This window comes from Muntiacus reevesi, chromosome 4 (assembly GCF_963930625.1).
Source record: "Muntiacus reevesi chromosome 4, mMunRee1.1, whole genome shotgun sequence".
NCBI classification, from domain to species: Eukaryota; Metazoa; Chordata; class Mammalia; order Artiodactyla; family Cervidae; genus Muntiacus; species Muntiacus reevesi.
This window is the reverse complement of record NC_089252.1, coordinates 58,693,790-58,713,691: the sequence shown is the minus strand read 5'-3', so window position 1 is coordinate 58,713,691 and position 19,902 is coordinate 58,693,790. Positions and strand designations below refer to the sequence as shown.

Genomic DNA, 19,902 nt, shown 5'->3' with positions numbered 1-19,902 from the left:
AAGCAAGGGCCAGGTTTGACTTTTCATTTGGATTTATTTCAACATCAAATTTAGGTCTGCCCGCATAACAGGAGCTCAGTCAGTAGCAGTGGGTTGGGTGACTGAAAAGCATCACGGGTTCAAGTTTAGGTATGTCACCAATTCTACTGTCTCCTCTTTAAGTCTCAGTGAAAAGTAGTGAAAGTGTTAGTCACTCAGTTGTATCCAGCTCTTTGTGACCCCATGGACCCACCATGGAATTCTCCAGGCAAGAATACTGAGCTGAGCCCAGGGGATCTTCCAGACCCAGGGATAGAACCTGGGTCTCCTGCATGGCGGGCTTGCCCTTTACTGTCTGAGCCTCCAGGGAAGACTTTAAAGTCCAGGGTTCACCTCTGTTGGGTCTTCCCAGATGGCACCGGTGGGAAAGAAGCTGCCTGCCAATGCAGGAGACTCAGGGGAATGTCCCCTGGAGTAGGAAATGGCACCGCACTCCAGTATTCTTGCCTGGGAAGTTCGATGGGCAGAGGAGCCTGGTGGACTGCGGCCCGTGGGGCTGCGAGAGTTGGACATGCCTGGGCACACCACGTGCTGCACATGTGCCCTGTATCTGTGTCCCACACGTGTAAACAAGCATTCCATCCCACATGCTTTGATTCCAAATACCTGCACAACTGCAAGTGGAATTTAATACAAGTGTGAAATGTCTTACCTAGTTAAGATATTGACCTCAAGATGCATTGATACAGCAGCTGCCAATAAAGAATTTTTTAGGTTTGACAACTCTTAGCTTTTCATCTCACCATTGAAATGTATCCTTTTGAACCCCTTCTTTAAAACAGATAAATCACAAAGAAGAAAATTGCTAGCTAATTTTCAATCTTATGGTGGTCAACTTGACCTTTACTCAGGGCTCCCCAATCCTGCCTCAATACCCCTCTATACCCAGAATATCACGCTCACACATTGTTCAGAAACTTACCAAAGTGCCATGTATCATTCAACTGGTAATTAAGTCATGACACATACACAAAATCACAACAAATTCTTTTTTCTGACATAACGATATCTCTTCAAAAATGTATGCAGGTGCAAGTATATGCACTTTGAAAATGAAAATGGAAACAAAGCTTAAGGTCTCAACAGACTTGCTAAACCTGATAATAATGAGCTTCTAAAAGAGCTCAACATTCAGAAAACTAAGATCATGGCATCTGGTCCCATCACCTCACGGGAAATAGATGGGGAGACAGTGGAAACAGTGTCAGACTTTAGTTTTTGGGGCTCCAAAATCACTGCAGATGGTGACTGCAGCCATGAAATTAAAAGACGCTTACTCCTTGGAAGGAAAGTTATGACCAACCTAGACAGCATATTAAAAAGCAAAGACATTACATTGCCAACAAAGGTCTGTCTAGCCAAGGTTATGGTTTTTCCAGTGGTCATGTATGGATGTGAGAGCTGGATGGTGAAGAAAACTGAGTGCCAAAAAATTGATGCTTTTGAACTGTGGTGTTGGAGAAGACTCTTGAGAGTCCCTTGGACTGCAAGGAGATGCAACCAGTCCATCCTAAAGGAGGTCAGTCCTGGGTGTTCATTGGAAGGACTGATGCTGAAGCTGAAACTCCAATACTTTGGCCACCTGATGCGAGGAACTGACTCATTGGAAAAGACCCTGATGCTGGGAGGGATTGGGGGCAGGAGGAGATGGGGACAACAGAGGATGAGATGGTTGGATGGCATCACCGACTCGATGGGCATGAGTTTGAGTAAACTCTGGGAGTTGGTGATGGACAGGGAGGCCTGGCGTGCTGCGATTCATGGGGTCACAAAGAGTCGGACACGACTGAGAGACTGAACTGAACTGAAAATAGTGAAAAGAGAATGACACTATTTTCAGCAGCAGAAGAAAAAACACCACTAAACAGATATCATATTGGAACCCTCTCCTATAAAACACATAATTATTACCCTAAGAGTGTATTCATTTTCTTCTGCTTAATCTTGTGGTAGAGTTGATTTAATTTAGCAATCAAGTGGGACAATGAACAACTAAATTAGACTATAATTCTTGGGAAAATGTTGGTGTAGATAACAAAATCCCAAATCCCTTTGCTAACCTAGACAGTCATTACTTGATGGCGTTCTCGCTATGTGGAAGCTGGTGCTGTCCTGTGCTGGGTGTTAGTCAAGATCGTACCTAAATTCTTCTCCTAAAACTAGCCTATGAGAAATAAATGGAAGTTGATTTTTGAACTAAAAATGATTCTACCCCCAACAAATCTCACCCCAGATCTGGGTGTTAGTTTGGCGATAGCAAACTTGAGCGATTTTACCTGCTCAAAAGACAACAGGGATGAGTCATTCTGGAGAAGGAGCTCTCAGTGGACAGCAAAGGCTTCTATGTATAAATTAATTTTGCTGCTAGAATATGTATCGGTCTACATACTTCTAAGATACAGAGAAGTTGTTCCTCTTTCTAAACCAAATGCTTCCACTCCACAATTTTCCAAGGCAGTGATATTTCATGAAGTCTTTCTAAGCATCTGTCTTTATTCATTCCACTTTTTTTTTTCTTTTTAGTGAGGTATAGTTGATTTACAATATTATACTAGTTTCAGATGTACAACATGGTGATTCAAAGTTTTTGTAGATTATACTCCATTTAAAGTCATTATAAAATATTGGTCATACCCCGTGTGCTGTGCAATATATCCTTGCAGTTTATTTTATGCAAAGCAATTTGTACTTTGGGAACCACTAATTTGTTCTCTGTGTCTGTTATTCCGCTTCTGTTTTGTTATATTCACTTGTTGGGTCTATTTTTTAGATTCCATATATAAGTGATAAATCACTGCATTCTTCTTTCTCTGTCAGTCACTCCATTTTCCTAATTATCTTGATGAACATAACACTTGTCAGAGCCCTGTGAAACATAAATTAGAGGACCAACAAAGATTCTATATAGTATTTATAATATGAAATCTTATACATATCTATTATGTTAAAACAAAATATTAATTTTTTTCTGTCTCCCTTACAGAGATGTCTTGTAAAATATTACTGTGGTGGTCATACTCTAAGTGACCCCCTCAATGAGTCATAACCTTGTGTAATACCTTCCCTTAAGTACAGAAACAACCTGTGACTTCATTCAAACCAACAGAATATGGTAAAGGTGAAGGGATTTTGCAGATGTGATGAAGGTCCCTAATAAGTTGACCTGGATTTAGTCAAGGCTATCCTGGGTGGGCCTGATCTAATCAGGAAAACCCTTTAAGAGAGAGTCTGAGTCTTCCCTGAAGCCAGAGGCTTGAAGCAGCCAAGATCGTGTGTGTATGTGTGTGTGTGTGTGTGTGTGTGTGTGTGTGTGTGTGTGTGTGTGTGTCTTCTTGGCTTTGATAAAGTAAGCTACCACGAATTTGGCCAACAACTTCAGGGAGCTTAAAAGTAGCATGCATGCATGCTTAGTTGCTCAGCCATGTCTGACTCTTTGTGACCACATGGACTGTAGCCCACCAGGCTCCTCTGTCCATGGGATTCTCCAGGCAAGGACATGCCATGCCCTCCTCCAGGGGCTCTTCCTGACCCAGGGACTGAACCCACATCTCTGTGTCTCCTGCATTGGCAGCTGGGTTCTTTACCACAAGCGCCACCTGGGAAGCCCATTAAGTGCCCACTGTCTGGGGAATGATCACCCAGCTCGCAAAATTCCCGAAGGCAGGCGCCTCACCTTTCCTCCTGAGCAGATGCCTTAGGGCGTGTTCACCGTAGATAAGTCACAGTGAAGAATGGACGCCTTCATCCACACGCCCATCCTCAGAGGACGACTGACAGTGATGGCTGGTCCAGAACTCTCTGTAGCTTCGTATGAATAAAATGAACAACAGTAAGTGGGCAAGGGCTGGGCCTCCAGGTGACCAGCGTGCCCAGAAAGGTATGCTGCCTGATACGGAGAGCAGGTTTCCAGCCCCAGAACCCTGATGAGTCACTTCCTTCACGTGATCAGCTGCCGGTACTTACTGCTGGGTCCCGGGTCAGGGAGGGGGCGGGTGACTCAACCAGCAGAAACGTGCCTCCTGGGTGGACGTGAAAAGCGGCCCTGCTCATGCTGTAGGGGCTTCAGAGAGTGCGCTTCCTTTAGGGAGCCCGAGGGAGACAGATTGTTCCTGGACAAGCTGATGGGGAGACCCTGCAGAAGGGTGAGTCCACAGATGCCATCTGCCAACCAAGCAACTTCCCAAATCGCAAAAGATCATTCACAAGGAGACTTCACTTCGTTCAACAAACCCTGGCTATGAGCTTCCCAGGTGGTGCTAGTGATAAAGAACCTACCTGGCAGTGAAGGAAACGTAAAGACAGGCATTCCATCCCTGGGTGAGGAAGATCCCCTGGAGGAGGGCATGGCAACCCTCTCCAGAATCCTTGCCTAGAGAATCCGGTGGATGGAGGATCCTGGAGGGCTACAGCCCGTGGGTCACAAAGAGTCGGACATGACTAAAATGACTTAGCATGCATGCACAGCAATTTGAGCAGATACTGTGTGTGTGTATGCGGGGAACAAGGGCACAGGGCCAGTTCAGATGTCACTCAGTTGTGTCCGACTCTTTGTCAGAGGAGGAGGTTATGAAATGGACAAGGTGACGTCTTAGCCCTCACTGGCCTCACAGTCTAGAAGGAGGAACGCTGTGAAGTCGTCTCATGGACAACAATTTTTGAGTATCTGTTATGCTTCAGACACTGTGTTCGGCACTTAGCCTCATTACCTCAGGACAATTTAAGGTCCCAAAGTTATGAGAGTTTAAAGAGTTTTTGAAGGTGTCCTGAGCAAGAGCCGTTGAAACAGGTCCTTTGAATAGGTACGGTTTCAACAGGATGAATAGGTGAAAGCAATCGAGGGACAGAGGGCGTTCTAGTCAAAGTCCAAATCAGAGCTGTGCTTCAGGAACGCGGAGGTCGCCGTGTGCTCAGCAGATCCTGCTGCCCGAGATGTCAGGCAGTCGCAGTTCCTTCCTGTCTCCTCTCTCTGCCTGGTCCCGCCTATAAGTACATTTTCATAAAACCAATACAGGTCTCCCTTGCTTTTTGAAAAGTTGCTCTGCACCACTATGCTTTCATAAAAGATCTGCATCGGTACCTGTTTTTGCTAACTGAAAGAAATCCAAAGAGGAGTTTTACTTTTATGAAAAAAAGATCAGGGAGAAACAATATTGTTTACAGTTTGTTTTGCAGTGAATTGTAGAGGTAAGCAGGCTTCCCTTGTGGCTCAAATGGTAAACAATCTGCCTCCATGCAGGAGACCCAGGGTTCAATCCTTGGAAGATCCCCATGGAGAAGGGCATGGCAACCCACACCAGTATTCTTGCCTGGAGAATGCCATGGACAAGAAGCCTGGCGGGCTACAGCCCACGGGGTTGCAAAGAGTCGGACACGACTGAGCGACTGAACTGAACTGAGTACAGAGAGAAGTACGGCATGCGCTGTGCTGCCACGCGCACTCAGGCGCGTCCGACTCTGCGACCCCGCGGACCGCAGCACGCCTCCCTGTCCACCACCAGCTCCCGGAGCTTACCCAAAGCCCTGTCCATCGAGTCGCTGATGCCATCCAGCCATCTCATCCTCTGTCGTCCGCTTCTCCTCCTGCCCTCAATCTTTCCCAGCATCAGGGTCTTTTCAAATGAGTCAGCTCTTCGCATCAGGTGGCCAAAGTACTGGAGTTTCAGCTTCAGCATCAGTCCTTCCAATGAGCACCCAGGGCTGATCTCCTTTAGGATGGACTGGTTGGATCTCCTTGCAGTCCAAGGGACTCTCAAGAGTCTTCTCCAACACCACAGTTCAAAAGCATCAGTTCTTCAGCGCTCATCTTTCTTTCTAGTCCAGCTCTCATATCCATACACGACCACTGGAAAGACCATAGCCTTGACTAGATGGACCTTTGGTGGGAAAGTAACGTCTCTGCTTTTTAACATGCTGTCTAGGTTGGTCATAGCTTTTCTTCCAAAGGGCAAGCGTCTTTTAACTTCATGGCTGCAGTCAACATCTGCAGTGATTTTAGAGCCCCCCAAAATAAAGTCTCTCACTGTTTCCATTATTTCCCCATCTATGTGCCATGAAGTGATGAGACCAGATGCCGTGATCTTTGTTTTCTGAATGTAGAGTTTTAAGACATTTCTTATGTACTTCTGGTCATCAAATACGTGAAGAATTTTCCTCATACTCAGCAACTTTCAACATGAGCTGAGTGTCTTAAAATTCAATTCTGACACTGGAGACAGCATCAGATCCCACAAATTAGGGGCTCAGTCCCACAAGACTGCCTTCCTGCCCACCCCCACACACACCCTCCTCAGATGCCAGTCACAAGCCTGGTATGTTACCTGTGCTTCTGGCTATAGATCAGATATTATTATTACATTATTATTACAATGACCACCCCCCCCCCAAGGTTCAATTAATTTGCAAAGCAGCTCACAGGACTCAGAAAAACATTTAACTCATTTCCATCAGTTTACTATAACAGGTTTGGATAAAGGATACAGCTGAACATCTGAACAGACAAGGTGCACGGGGTAGGGTGTGTGGGAATAAAGGGTAGGGTGGGGGAACGGGCGTGGAGGTCCCGTGCCCCGTCGTAGCCCACCACCCTCCCAGCACCTCCACATGCTCAACAACCCAGAAGCTCTCTGAAGCCCATACTTTGGGGATTTTTACAGATGATTCACCATATCACCTGGGCACGGGCAATCATTAACTCCACCTTCAGTCCTTCTGCCTTCTTAAGAGAACGGCAGGTGGGGTTGAAAAATCCCAAGCGCCAAATCATGGCTTGTACTTCCTGGTGACCAATCCTCATCCAGGAGCCTACCCAAGGTCACCTCATTGGAACAAAAGACATTTCAATCACCCAGGAAACCCCAGAGGTTCAGGAGCTCTGAGTCAGGAGCCAAGGGCACAGTGCAGTATGTATTTTCTATTTATCTCACACATGTAAAGGAGAAAAGTTTCTGTTCCACTAGAAGGTAAGCTCCAAAGAGCAGGACTTTTTAAGGAAACATTTTATCTTAAAATAATATTTACAAGAGAGTTGCAAAAATAAAGAGCATTCCCATATATGCTGCACTCTATAGCTCCTACTGTTAACATCTTAAACAACCATGGTATATTCATTAAAACTAAGAAATTAGCATTATTATAATACTATTAGCTAAAAAACAGGTTTTTATCAGTTTTCCCACTGTCTTTTTCGATTTCCGAATTCAATCCAGAACCCTATATTGCATTTAGTTGCCAGTCTCCTGAGCCTCACTTCCCAGGTGGTTCAGAGCTAAAGCACCCACCTACCAATGCAGGAGCCACAGGAGACTTAGATTTGATCCTTGGGTTGGGGAGATCCCCTGGAGGAGGAAATGGAAACCCACTCCAGCATTCTTGCCTGGAAAATCCCATGGACAGAGGAGCCTGGTGGACTACTGTCCTTGAGGTTGCAAAGATTCAGACATTACTGAACAGTTGAGCATGCACACACAGACACAATCCTAAAATCTGTGATGAGTTTCTCAGTCTTTCCTTATTTTTTAAGACTTTCACATTTTTGAATCATACAGTCAGGTATTTTGTAGTTTAAAAAAAAAAAACAAAACTTTAATTTGTGTTTTTATGGTACTTTCTCATGATGAGACTGAATTTTTTAAATATCATAGGTGACACTTTTCTCATTGCACATTAGGGAGTACATGGTATCAACATAATTTATTACTGTATAGGTTATAAAAGAGAAATTACTGACTCTTTGGTTCATATCCAGCACCTAAAACAGCCTGGGACATAGTGGTACTCAATTGTGGTACTCTAATAAATTCTCTTTTAATTATTACATGTCTGTGCCTTCCACTAAATTGTAAGGTCCTAAATGGCAAAGACCACATCTTATTCATATTCATAGGTTCCTAATGCGCAGTAGACTTGTCTTTAGTGGGAGTTTGGTAAACATTTAGGGATTGAATTGAAAGGTAAATTGGAGTTTGGTTGTATCTTCAGGCAAAACCAGTTTGAAAGTCATTAAGGAACCAGAGATTGTCCTAAGCAGCTCAGTTAAATAGTTTAATATTTACTAAATGTCTAGCATGTGCTGCCATTCTAAGGACTGGATTCGCTATAGTATTTTATCAGGAACTGGAAGGGGACAGAAAGGTGGGAAGAACTGGTAGATGCAGGCAGAGAGAGGTCTTCAGCTTTGAGCCTGGATGATGGAGAGCTGGTGACATTTATTCTGAAGCACAAACAGAGATAGAAGTTTGGAGTATATGATAATTAATTTGACTTTTACTGTGTTGGATTTTTCCTATGGGAAAATCCCATGGCTTTTGGAGCTCTCTGGGAGGTAGCTGTCAGTGATGGACAGAGGACAGGGCAGGCCTAGAGATTTAAATTTGAAGCCATTTCTATTCTATTGCATCTAGAACCCAGCAAGGAGATAAGATGCGCAAAGCTTGAGGAGTGAAAGAAAAGAGGGTGTCAGACTCTGAGGGAACTCCGCCCTTAAGAGTGAGGAGGGGAGGAAGTAGAGAGGATAAAGGACATTGGGACGCTACCCAGAAGAGATTTCAAGAACTGGGTAGTTGCCAATACTAAATACGACGCAGGAGGGAAGTTCTTTATTTAGGAGACGCCAGATGTTCACAAAGAATTGGGGAATGAGTGGGAAAGAAAACATTGGAGTGATTAAACATCTTTCGCTTTCCTTTGAGAAGCTAGAAAAGGAAGGGTAAAAAAAAGAGAACCGTGACTGCAAACAACAGAATGCTGGGGAAAGGTCCTATTTTAGTTCTGCCACTAATCTCTGACTTCCATCGTCCCACATAAAGCACTTAGCAGCTCAAGCCATTAACCTTCCCTGTCACAATAACTGGAATAAATAATATCTGATCTGACAGTTTCAGGGCTTCCCAGATGGCACTAGAGGTAAAGAGCATGACTCCCAATGTAGGAGACATAAGAGACGTGGGTTCAATCCCTGGGTTAGGAAGAGTCCCTGGAGGAGGGCACGGCAACCCACTCCAGTCTTCTTGCCTGGAGAATCCCATGGGCAGAGGAGCCCGGTGGGCTGCAGTCCATAAGATCACAAAGAGTCAGACACGACTGAAGCAACTCAGCAGCAGCAGTCTCACAGGATTTCTTCAGATGCCACATCCCCACCAATCTACTGGAAACTCCTTGAAAGGAGGGCCTGACATAATTTTCATTAAAATTCTCAGGGCTTTGTCGAGCCATGACAGTAACCATTTGGGAAAATGCCTGTTGGATGAAATATAAAGTGTGAGCAATAATAAGCGCTAACACATCCTGAGATCTTCCTGTTCACTCATCACTGTGCAATGTGCCTCGTCACGCAGCACTAGCATTGTCCACAATCCTGAGATAGGTACCATAATTATCCCATTTTACGGAGGAGCAAATGGTAACCATGACACCACCTTATAACAGAAAGCAAAAAGGAACTAAAGAGCCTCTTGATCAAAGTTAAATTAGAGTGAAAAAGCTGACTTTAAACTCAACATTCACAAAACTAAATCATGGAATCTGGTCCCATCCCTTCATGGCAACTAAATGGGGAAACAGTGGAAACAATGACAGACTTTATTTGGGGGGGGGCTCCAAAATCACTACAGATGGTGACAACAGCCATGTACTTAAAAGACGCTTGCTCTTTGGAAGAAAAGCTATGACCAACCTAGACAGCATATTAAAAAGCAGAGACATTACCTTGCCAACAAAGGTCCATCTAGTCAAAGCTATGGTTTTTCCAGTAGTCATCCATGGGTGAGACTTGGACTATAAAGAAAACTGAGCACCAAAGAATTGATGCTTCTCAACTGTGCTGTTGGAGAGACTCTCGAGAGTCCCTTGGACAGCAAGGAGATCCAACCAGTGCATCCTAAAGGAAATCAGTCCCGACTGTTCATTGGAAGGACTGATGCTGACGCTGAAACTCCAATACTTTGACCACCTGATGCTAAGAACTGGCTCATTGGAAAAGGCCCTGATGCTGGGAAAGATTGAAGGTGGGAGAAGGGGATGACAGAGAATGAGATGATTGGATAGCATCAACGACTCGATGGACACTAAACTCCAGGACTTAGTGATAGGGAGGCCTGGCGTGCTGCGGTTCAAGGCGTCGCAAAGAGTTGGACACAACTGAGCGGCTTAACTGAACTGGTAAGCGGCCCAAAGCCCCAACCAGTGGGTCTTGGAGCTCGGATGATAGATCGACAGGGCCCGCCCCACGCTCAGACGCGTGAGAGGCGCCAGAACCAGTAGGTCATCTCAAAGACCATGACAGACGCAAAACGAAGAAGCAGGAACAGTCGTCCATCCCCAGCAGTCCCACCGGCGCGGCGGAGCTGTAGTGCGCCTGCGCGCAAGCTGACTTGCGCCAGGCCTCAGTGGGGTTCAGGGATCCACGTCCCGGCCTCGCGAGGCCCAGGGCTAAGGCGAGACCGCGGCAGGCGGGGGCGGGGTGGGGCGCGTGCTGATGACGAAGGCGGAAGTCCTGTGGCAGAGGCAGGGCGCTAGGCCGGCGCTGGGGGCTGGGATCGCGGAAACTCCGTGGGGAGGGTCGGGCGCAGTCTGAGTGCCGGGTGGTTTCCGAACAGGTTCCCGAGGGAGGCAGCCGCGAGGTTCCAAGCCGCCGGCCTGCGTTCTTTCGGGCCACTCCAGGTGTAAATCGACGTCGCCCTGTGGCCTGCCTCCGCCCCCGGCCCTCCCCGGGGAGCCGCCTCGGGTCTCCGCCATGGCGTCCACCCCGACCAACCTGCAGGTATCCCCGGCTCCCGCCCCGGAGCTCGGCGCGGGAGGGTGGGGAGCGGGGAGGGCGGCCACGGCCGCGCCCCGAGCCTGGGGGGAGAGGCCGGCTTTCCGCCTGCTCCCGGGCTCGCTGGAGCCCCCTGCGCGGTAGGACTCTTGACTTTTGTTAAGGCTTTTCTGCCGTGTATATGTGTGGTGTTTTTCCCTTTTCAAACCAGCCGAGTTTGAACCGAACTGTTGAAGCTTGAAGGAGAGGCATAGACCCCAATCGGTGTAAGGGAGAGAGGAAAGAACAGAATGCATGCAATGCACTGCTCTGGATCAGATGAAAATAGGAAGATTGGAGTCGTCTCCTGGTTCCTCAAGCTGCTGTAGCAAAACCTTTCTTTCGAGCTGTCAGATGAGTAGAATCGTGAGCTCAGAATCTGAGGAATCCGTGAATTCCTGCAGTTCTGCGTTCAAGTGCGCCCTGATGGCTCCCTAAGTGTGGCATGTAAATAAGATCATGGAGTAGGCTTCAGCTCCTTTGTTAATTCACCTTTCCACCCCTACCGCAGTGAGTTCCGTGTTTTATTCGTAAAGCACGTGATCCTAATATTTTAGACAACTAAAAGTTCAACTTCTGTGGAATGGAATTCTTTGAGATGAGAAATTTTTTAAACAGTGCCTCCCATCCTTCAAACGGATCTAGGACTTAAGTGGGGTTTCAGTTCAGTTGCTCAGTCGTATCCAACTCTGTGTGACCCCATGGACTGCAGCATGCCAGGCCTCCTTATCCATCACCAACTATCAGAGTTTAGTCAAACTCGTGTCCATTGAGTTGGTGATACCATCCAACCATGTCATCCTTTGTCGTCCCCTTCTCTTCTCTCCTTTGATCTTTCCCAGCATTAGGGTCTTTTCCAGTGAGTTGGCTCTTCACATCAGGTGGTCAAAGTAATGAAGTTTCATCTTCAACATCAGCCCTTCCAATGAATATTCAGGACTGACTGCCTTAGGATGGACTGGTTGGATCTCCTTGCAGTCCAAGGGACTCTCAAGAGTCTTCTCCAACACCACAGTTGACAAGCATCAACATTTCCACGCTCAGCTTTCTTTATAGTCCAACTATCACATCCATACATGACTACTGGAAAAACCATAGCTTTGACTAGACAGACCTTTGTTGGCAAAGGTCTCTGTTTTTTAATATGCTGTCTAGGTTGGTCATAACTTTTATTCCAAGGATCAAGCATCTTTTTCAAGCATCTTTTCAAGGACCCATAATTTTATGGATGCAGTTACCATCTGCAGTGATTTGGAGCCCCAAAAAAAGTCTCTCACTGTTTCCATTGTTTCCCAATCTAGTTGCCATGTAGTGATGGGACCAGATGCCATGATCTTAGTTTTCTGAATGTTGAGTTTTAAGCCAACTTTTTCACTCTCCTCTTTGACTTTCATCAAGAGGCTCCTTTCCTCTTCACTTTCTGCCATAAGTGTGGTGTCATCTGCGTATCTGAGGTTATTGATATTTCTCCCAGCAATCTTGATTCCAGCTTGTGCTTCACCCAGCCTGGCATTTTGCATGATGTACTCTGATTGTAAGTTAAATAAGCAGGGTGATAATATACAGCCTTGACATACTCCTTTCCTAATTTGGAACCAGTCCGTTGTTCCCTGTCCAGTTCTAAGTGGAGTTTAGAATGTGACTTAACCTGGAGGGTGGCAGTCCACTAGGTAAGTTTAGGACAAAAGAGTGGTATGAATACCTATATTGAATCCTCCTCTTGGTTTAACAATTGAAAAGGCATCTATTGAGTACAGGCACCTAGGATAATTAGCAGAGGATCTACTTAGCCCAGAATAGTTGATCCTGAAGAAAGATCACTGAAAGTAGACCAATTTAAATCGAAATCAAATTTTCACCTGAAAGAGGGTGAAGTGCTTGCTTGGGACTTTTATATTGAAAATCAACCAAAAAGATTATGAAAGTAAATGTTTTATTTCACAAAATATAATTGCAACTGTGACTTACTTCTTAGAGAATGTCAGTATTGATTCTTATATGTGTATCTTTTTCAAAAAGATTTCCTTAAACTAAGATGCAACAATAATATAACCCCATTCAGAAGGGGTCTTTTTGTTAAATGTACTTGGAAAAAATATTGGTCATTTGATAAAAGTATTGTTCCCTTGAGTATCAAAGGTGGTTTCTTTTGAAGTGCCCATCTTGTCTTCATCCTTGTTGGTTTGTCAGTTAACTGCATAGTTTTATTCCACCGTCTGTACAAAATGTTTTTTATTGAAGTTTCATTGATTTACAGTTTATACTAGTTTCAGTTGTGCAGCATAGTGATTTCGGTTTTCTGCAGATCATACGCCACTAAAAGTATTCACAAGATGATGACCATGATTTCCTGTGCCCATGTGTTTCCTTGTTGCTCACCCACCTTATGCATAGTCCACCAGCTTTTCATTTGCCAAGAATCTGCATGTGATTTGGGCTTTCTACAATATAATTTTCATCTACTTATCCATGTTTTTTCTTCTGCAAGATTGCAGTTTCATTCTATAATTGTTTGCATTATATTGGAGTTGGACTGTGAATGTTCTTCAGTGAATCGGTTTGAGATTGACCTGTCTTAAAGGCATAGTTGCTAGTAAACAGGAAGAGAGAATGAGTTATATTTTTATCAGTGGTTACGTCAGGTGCACTTTCTCATTCAACCTTTTCAACCTGCTAATGTAGGAAATTTGGGTGAAGAATATTCAACTAACAGATAACTTTCCAACCAAACAAGACCAAAATCCCCATAGCCAGATGCTTATAATCAAATGGAGGAATGCAGATAACTAAAAATCAAAATAAAATAATGTAATGATGCTCTAGTGAGGGAGGGCAGAAAGGAAGGTCTTGTGTAACTCTTCAAGGATAAATGAGAATTGTTCCACAGAGGAGGTGATGGTGAGCTTAGATAAAGTGAAATACTGACACTGATTGTATGCCTGGTGTTTGGTGTGATCTCATTTAGTCCTCAGAACAGCTCTTCAAGGAGAGTATTACTTCAGTTTCTCAATGTAAGAATCCAAAGCTTATTAAGGGTGTGATTTACCCAGACATACAGTTAATTTGTTGAAGGTAGTTTTGAATTCAGGCCTATCTGCTTATATGTTGGTGCGTTTTCACAGTAAAATCATGCTTTCTTGGACAGGAGGGTAGGATGCATTCCAGGTAGAGAGAAGCAACTTATGCTTCAGTCTAGAAGTGTAATAGACCTTGGAGAGAGTCGGGAGAAACTGCAAGTTCATTGTGCATAGAACTCAACATTTCCTCAGTCTGGAATGTTTGTTTGTTTTTAAGAGTGTCTATATGTTGGGGTATCATAAAAGAAATATATCATCCTTGATTTCCAAGGGCTTATGTTCTGATGTGAAAACAGACATATAAAGCGGCCGTTGGGTTATTTCGTGACCTTTGGAAGGATGTGCGGGGGCAGTGGGAATTTAGAGGACACGGGGCTAGATCTCCTGGGCTTGCTGGGGAGGGCTTACAGCAGGAGAAGCACAGGGACCGTGCTGAGTCCTGGAGAGGCTGGAGTTTAACAGGGAGACGCGGGCCCAGGATTCCAGGTGGACCGCAGGCTGAGCATGCAGGTGCAGAGTCCGAGCCATCTGGGTTGTCCCAGTAGTTTGCGTGATGGGAGCGGAGTGTGCCGGGGAGAGGTCGAGCCTAGGAGGCCACATCCCCAGCAGCAGTGCGCATGCACAGGTGATTGGCCCCATCCTGCTCCACATGGGGAGTCAGAGAAGGCAGGAAGCTCCAGTCTTTGTTCTAGAACAAAACCATTGTGTGTGCACAGGGGCAGCTTGACGGGAGGCAGGCCTGGAAGCCCCGAAACAGTTAGGAGGCAGGCTCTGTCTCTGCGATGGGCGGTGGCAGAGGTCAGGGTGGTGCAGTAGCTGTGAGGATAGAGGCAGGGTTGTGAGAGACAGACCGACAAGGAAGGGGAGTTGGGCGAGGGTCTCCATTTAAAAAGTGAGCTTTCTCCCAGATTCCTTGTTGGGTGTCTGAGTTGGTTGGTTCTGGGATTACAGGAAGAGAGGGGCAGCTTTGGGGCCGGAGGGGTCCTGAACTTTTGGGGCTTGAAATGCTTGAGGGGACAGTTGGGTGGAAATGTCCATTGAGCAGTAGGGTTCGTGTATATAGAACTTAGACTGGGTGGGGATAAGGATTTGGGGGTTCCTAGCACACAGACAGATGGTAGCAGAGGTGGGGTCATCTTGGAGTTTGTGGAATGAGGGGAACAGGGACCAAGGCACAAACTGAGTGGAATAGCAGCTTTAGGAGAGAGAAGAGGGAGCCCGGGAGAGAGTGGTGACGTGGCCGAGAGTAGCACCTGGGGAGGACAGAGGAGGCCGAGCCTCAGGTCTGTCTGCTGAGGGCCGGTGCTCCCCTGGCCACCCGGAACCCGCAGAGTGGGACCAGGAAGACGACTGGGGGAGGAGTCAGGCAGCCGAGAGGGATGCAGGGTTCTCCCTGGGACGTGGCTGTGGAGGCGAAGAGCCGGGTAAGTTGTTAGTTGCATGGAAACCTTAGAATTAGGAAGAGGTGGTGTGTTTCGTTGGTGTTTTGTAGCTGTGGATCTAAGATAGGACTTCCATACCTTTTTATGCTAAGGATTGCTCCCTCAAAAAGGGAAAAGTTAGGTTGGGGAGAACAGTTGCACTGATAATTGAGGGGAGTAACTGTCAGAGGATGAAGCGGGGCAGGCGCCAGAGCACTGGGGAAAAATTAGTCTTGAAAGACGGGCACTGGGCCGTCCTTCCTCTTGAGACGGGTGGTTCTGGAATTTGCCCAGTGCCCCTGGGTTTCCTCACATGCCCGTGTCCTGTGGGCTCCTAACCTGAGAAGGACAGTCCCAGGAGTTCCCGGCCTCCCAGCGTCCAGTCAGCCTCGCGCCAGCCTCTGTGCTAGACTCCGGAATATAAAAGAGCCATTACGACAGACTCATGAAGCTCATGTTCTGTAGGACAGGACAGGCTAAAACCAAACCCACCTGCACAGAAACAGCAGCTAGAAGCATTTTTAACAGAAGAGTGATGTATTTTCAAATTGAATTAATTTGGGAATCATCAGCCTAAAGATAATCAGTTTTAATCATTAAGAGCAGCTCACCTATGGAGGTAGTAAGCAGAAGCTCCACCCAAGCCCAGAGGAACCTTAATATCTTTCAGTGTTGGTTACAAGAAGAAGAATCTGCAAAGGAAACTGAGCAGGATCTGTCAGAGAGGTGGGAGGATAGTGTAATATTCTTTTGTAGAACATCTTCGAGGGATCGCGGTGAAGACAGGGCGGACCTTTGGATCTGGCATCACAGAGAACCTTGACATGAGCAGTTTTAGCGATAAGATAAGGGGCAGGAGCCCGGGCCGATGGCTGACGGGTACGTAGAAAAGAGGGACTGCCGAGAGTAGAGGCTGCTTTGGTGAAGTTTGGGTTCTAAACAGTAGCAGAGAAACAACCAGGCTGAAGCGGGTGTTAGCGCCAGGGCTCTCTGAAAGTGAAGTCGCTCAGTCGTGTCCGACTCTTTGCTACCTCGTAGACTGTAACCCACCAGGCTGCTCCATCCGTGAATTTTCCAGGCAAGAATACTGGAGTGGGTTGCCATGGAGGGTTGATTGCAGGCACAGAAATACCTGGTGGAGAGAAGTTGTCACAGATGACAGAGGTGGAAGCCCCCGTCCTGGTGCGGGTTCTCTGTATGGAAGGGGGTGGTCAGTGAGTGAGTGTGCTGGGTGTGATGGAATAAGTGCAGGGCAGGTAGAGAGCTAAGGGTGAGGATGGGGCGCAGCCTTTTAAACAGGGAACCAGTCTTTGAATGGAGCCTCCCTGAGGATGGGCTTCCTGGTGGCTCAGCTGGTAAAGAATCCGCCTGCGATGCGGGAGACCTGGGTTTGATCCCTGGGTTGGGAAGATCCCCTAGAGAAGGGACAGGCTCCCCACTCCAGTATTCTGGCCTGGAGAATTCCATGGACTGTATAGTCCATGGGGTCTCAAAGAGTCAGACACAATTGAGCAACTTTCACTTTCTCTGAGAACTGGTATTTGAACTACGATCGGAGGGAAGAGCATCCTCAGCAGATGGACCCGGGTGCCCGGGGACCACAGGGTTTCAGTTGAGACCCAGACAGAGCCAGGCCCGCTTAGATCACACGCGGGCACTGGGGACTGACTGTCTGCAGGGGAACCGCCCAGGGTGCCGGGCCCTGCTGCTGTGTGGACCTGAGCACACGTGTGGAGAGGCTGACCGCCGGGAGGAGGCCAGGCAGGAAGTTTGACAACAGCTGGAGGGGGCCTGGGGTGGCGGCGAAGTGCCGACAGCAGTGAGGATGGAGTGAGGGCTCAGCAGGCGAGAAACAGGCGTGGCCTCAAACCCTCGTCTCTGATTAGAGGTGAAATGCTTGCCGGCCAGTGTGGCAGCTACCTGTGGCAATCTACATGTCATTTAAGTAAAATGTAAAACTCACTTTTCAGTCACACTAGCCAACAGTTTCAAGAGCTATGTGCTCCTGTACTGGACGGTGCAAATACAGAGGTGTCCCTCGTCAGAAACAGTTACCATGTATGGAACTAGTTTATTAAGTACTGACTATACAGGTTTCAGCTGGTGTCATTTTGGTTCCTAAAAGAGGGCTGACTGATGCGTCCACACTTTATATCCTGCTGGGCTGACTGGACTTGCAAATTAAACTTTGAGTCAACAATTTGAACTTTGAAGCATGTAGTGCTGTGTTTCATCAGCTGTAAAACACACCGTTTATTTTTCTTCCCTCCTGCTACAGCAGCGGGAAGGCCTGTTCCTCCCATTTATCCCATTTATATGCAGTCCATGAGCAACTGCTTCCAAATATACTATTTATATCATATGATTCGTTTTTGTATTACATGAATAATTTCTTAATTGTGTGCTTATTTTTGGTATAGCATGACCATGATTACATTTTCCTGTTGGCTCTTATTGCTGTTGAATATAGTTTTACTACCTAAATTAATCCAGGCAGAATGTTTCAGTAACCATGCTTGTTCTTTATTTGTATGTGTGTGCATATTTTATAATATTAAAGATCGCTTTCTTAGTGAAAATCTTACTCTGAGATGATCATAGACCCACATGCAGTTGTGAGGAGTAATAGAGCCTGTGCAGCTGTCCCCCTGACGTTCCCAGGGGCAGCACCTCATGTGGCAGAGTGTCACAACCCGGATGTTGATCTTGGTACATGCACTGTGTTACTCCGATTTCCCCAGTTTTCCTTTGTCTGTCTGTCTGTCAGAGTGCTGTCACACAAGTTAATTCTTGAATGCCCCCCACAGTCGGGACACAGAGGAGCTCTGTCCACAGGGGTCTCTCTTGCTGCCCTTTTATAACCACAGTCCCTTCTCTTTCCCTCCCCCTCCCCCTGCATCCCTATCTCCTGATGATGCTTACCTGTTCTTCACCTCTGGCTTTTGTCATTTGAGGTTATATGAATGGAACTGTGCAGTAGGTAACCTTTCAGGATTGGTTCTCTTCACTCGGCATACTTCTTCTGAGGTTCATCCAAGTTGTGTGTATCCGTAGTTCATCCCTTTTTTACTGAATGGTGCTCCCTGCTGTGGGCACGCCAGCGTTTAGCCGTGCAGCCTTTGAAGGACGTCAGAATGTTCACGTACAGTGTTTGTGTGAGCATAGTCTCTTCTCTGGGATGAACACCCAAGAGCGCAGTTTCTGGTTCATATGGTAGTTACCTATTTAGATTTGTTAAAAAAAAAACAAAAACAAAAAACAAACAAACCTGTTTCCGAGAATAACTGCCGCTTTACGTCCCAGCAGTGTATTAGTGATTCAGCTCTCTGCATCCTCATTACCATCTGGTGGTGTCACCGTTTTTTATTCTAGCCATGCTGGCCCGTGTTCTGTGATGTCTCCGTGTGGCCTTTACTTTGCATTTCCCTAACGGCTAGTGGTGGTGAGCGTCTTTTCATATGCTTACTTGCCATCTGTGTATCCTCTTTGGTGAAATGTCTATTTATGTCTTTAGCTTATTTTCTTCTTCAGCTGTTTTTAAACTGTTGGTTTCTGAGAGTTCTTTCTATATTCTAAGTACTAGTCCTTTCCCTAATATGTGGTTTGCAAACATCTCTGAGTCTGTAACTAGTCTTTTCATCCTTTTAGTAGGGTATTTTGCGAACCAAAGGTTTTTGACGAGGCGCAGTTTATCATTTCTCCCCCACTTTGAGGCGTAATTGATCCATGACGTATTAGTGTTGGGTGTGCAGCGTGGTTCACTGTTTGTATACGCTGTGAGACGATGCCCACAGTAAGCTTAGTTAACATCTGTCAGCACGCAGAGTTGCAGAATTTTTTCCTTGTGGTAAGAGCTATATGGTAATAGCCATTCGGATGGGTGTGAGGTGACATTTCGTTGTTTTGATCTGCATTTCCCTGACGATTGGTGCTCTTGAGCACCTTTTCATGTACCTGTTGGCCATCTGTATGTCTTCTTTGGAAGAATGTTTGGAAGATCCTCTGCCCGTTTTTTTGAGCAAGTTGTTTTGACTTTTGCTGTGGATTTGTTTCCTTGGCATTACCCCTTACCAGATACGGGTGGTTTGTAAGCGTTTTCTCCTTTTCCGTTGCTCACCTTTTTGTTCTGTTGATCATCTCCTTTGCTGTGCAGAGCTTATTTTGTTTGATGTAGTCACACTTATTTATTTTTGCTTTTGTTGCCTTTATGGTGTCAAATCCAAAATATTGTCACCAAGACCAGTGTCAGGGAGCTTCTCACTTGTGTTTTCTTCAGGCAGTTTTAAGGTTTTAGATCTCATGTTCAGATCTTTAATCCATTTTGAGTTAATATCTGTATATGGTGTAAGATAATCCTTATTTTCATTTTTTTGCATATGACTATCTAGTTTTCCCAGCACCATTTATTGGAGAGGCTATTCTTTCCCTCCCATACATGTTTTGCTCCTTTACGGTAAATTTTTGGTTTAATCCTGGTCTCTTTCTTTTGGTCCATTGATCTGTGTGTCTGTTTTTATGCCAGTATCATGCTGTTTTTACTTTTTTCTTTTCATATATTGTGTTTTGGTGTCAAGTC

At 45.9% G+C, this 19,902-nt stretch overlaps 1 protein-coding gene across 1 annotated transcript in view; it reads left to right on the top strand.

Moving 5' to 3' along the window:
* Positions 1 to 10,520: 10,520 nt before the first annotated feature.
* Positions 10,521 to 19,902, top strand: part of VPS4B (vacuolar protein sorting 4 homolog B) — a 28,947-nt gene continuing 19,565 nt past the window's right edge. Inside the window, exon 1 of the mRNA XM_065932869.1 lies at positions 10,521 to 10,795. Coding sequence (XP_065788941.1) covers positions 10,769 to 10,795 — 27 coding nt within the window. The 5' untranslated portion in view covers positions 10,521 to 10,768. The remainder of the gene's footprint in view (positions 10,796 to 19,902) is intronic.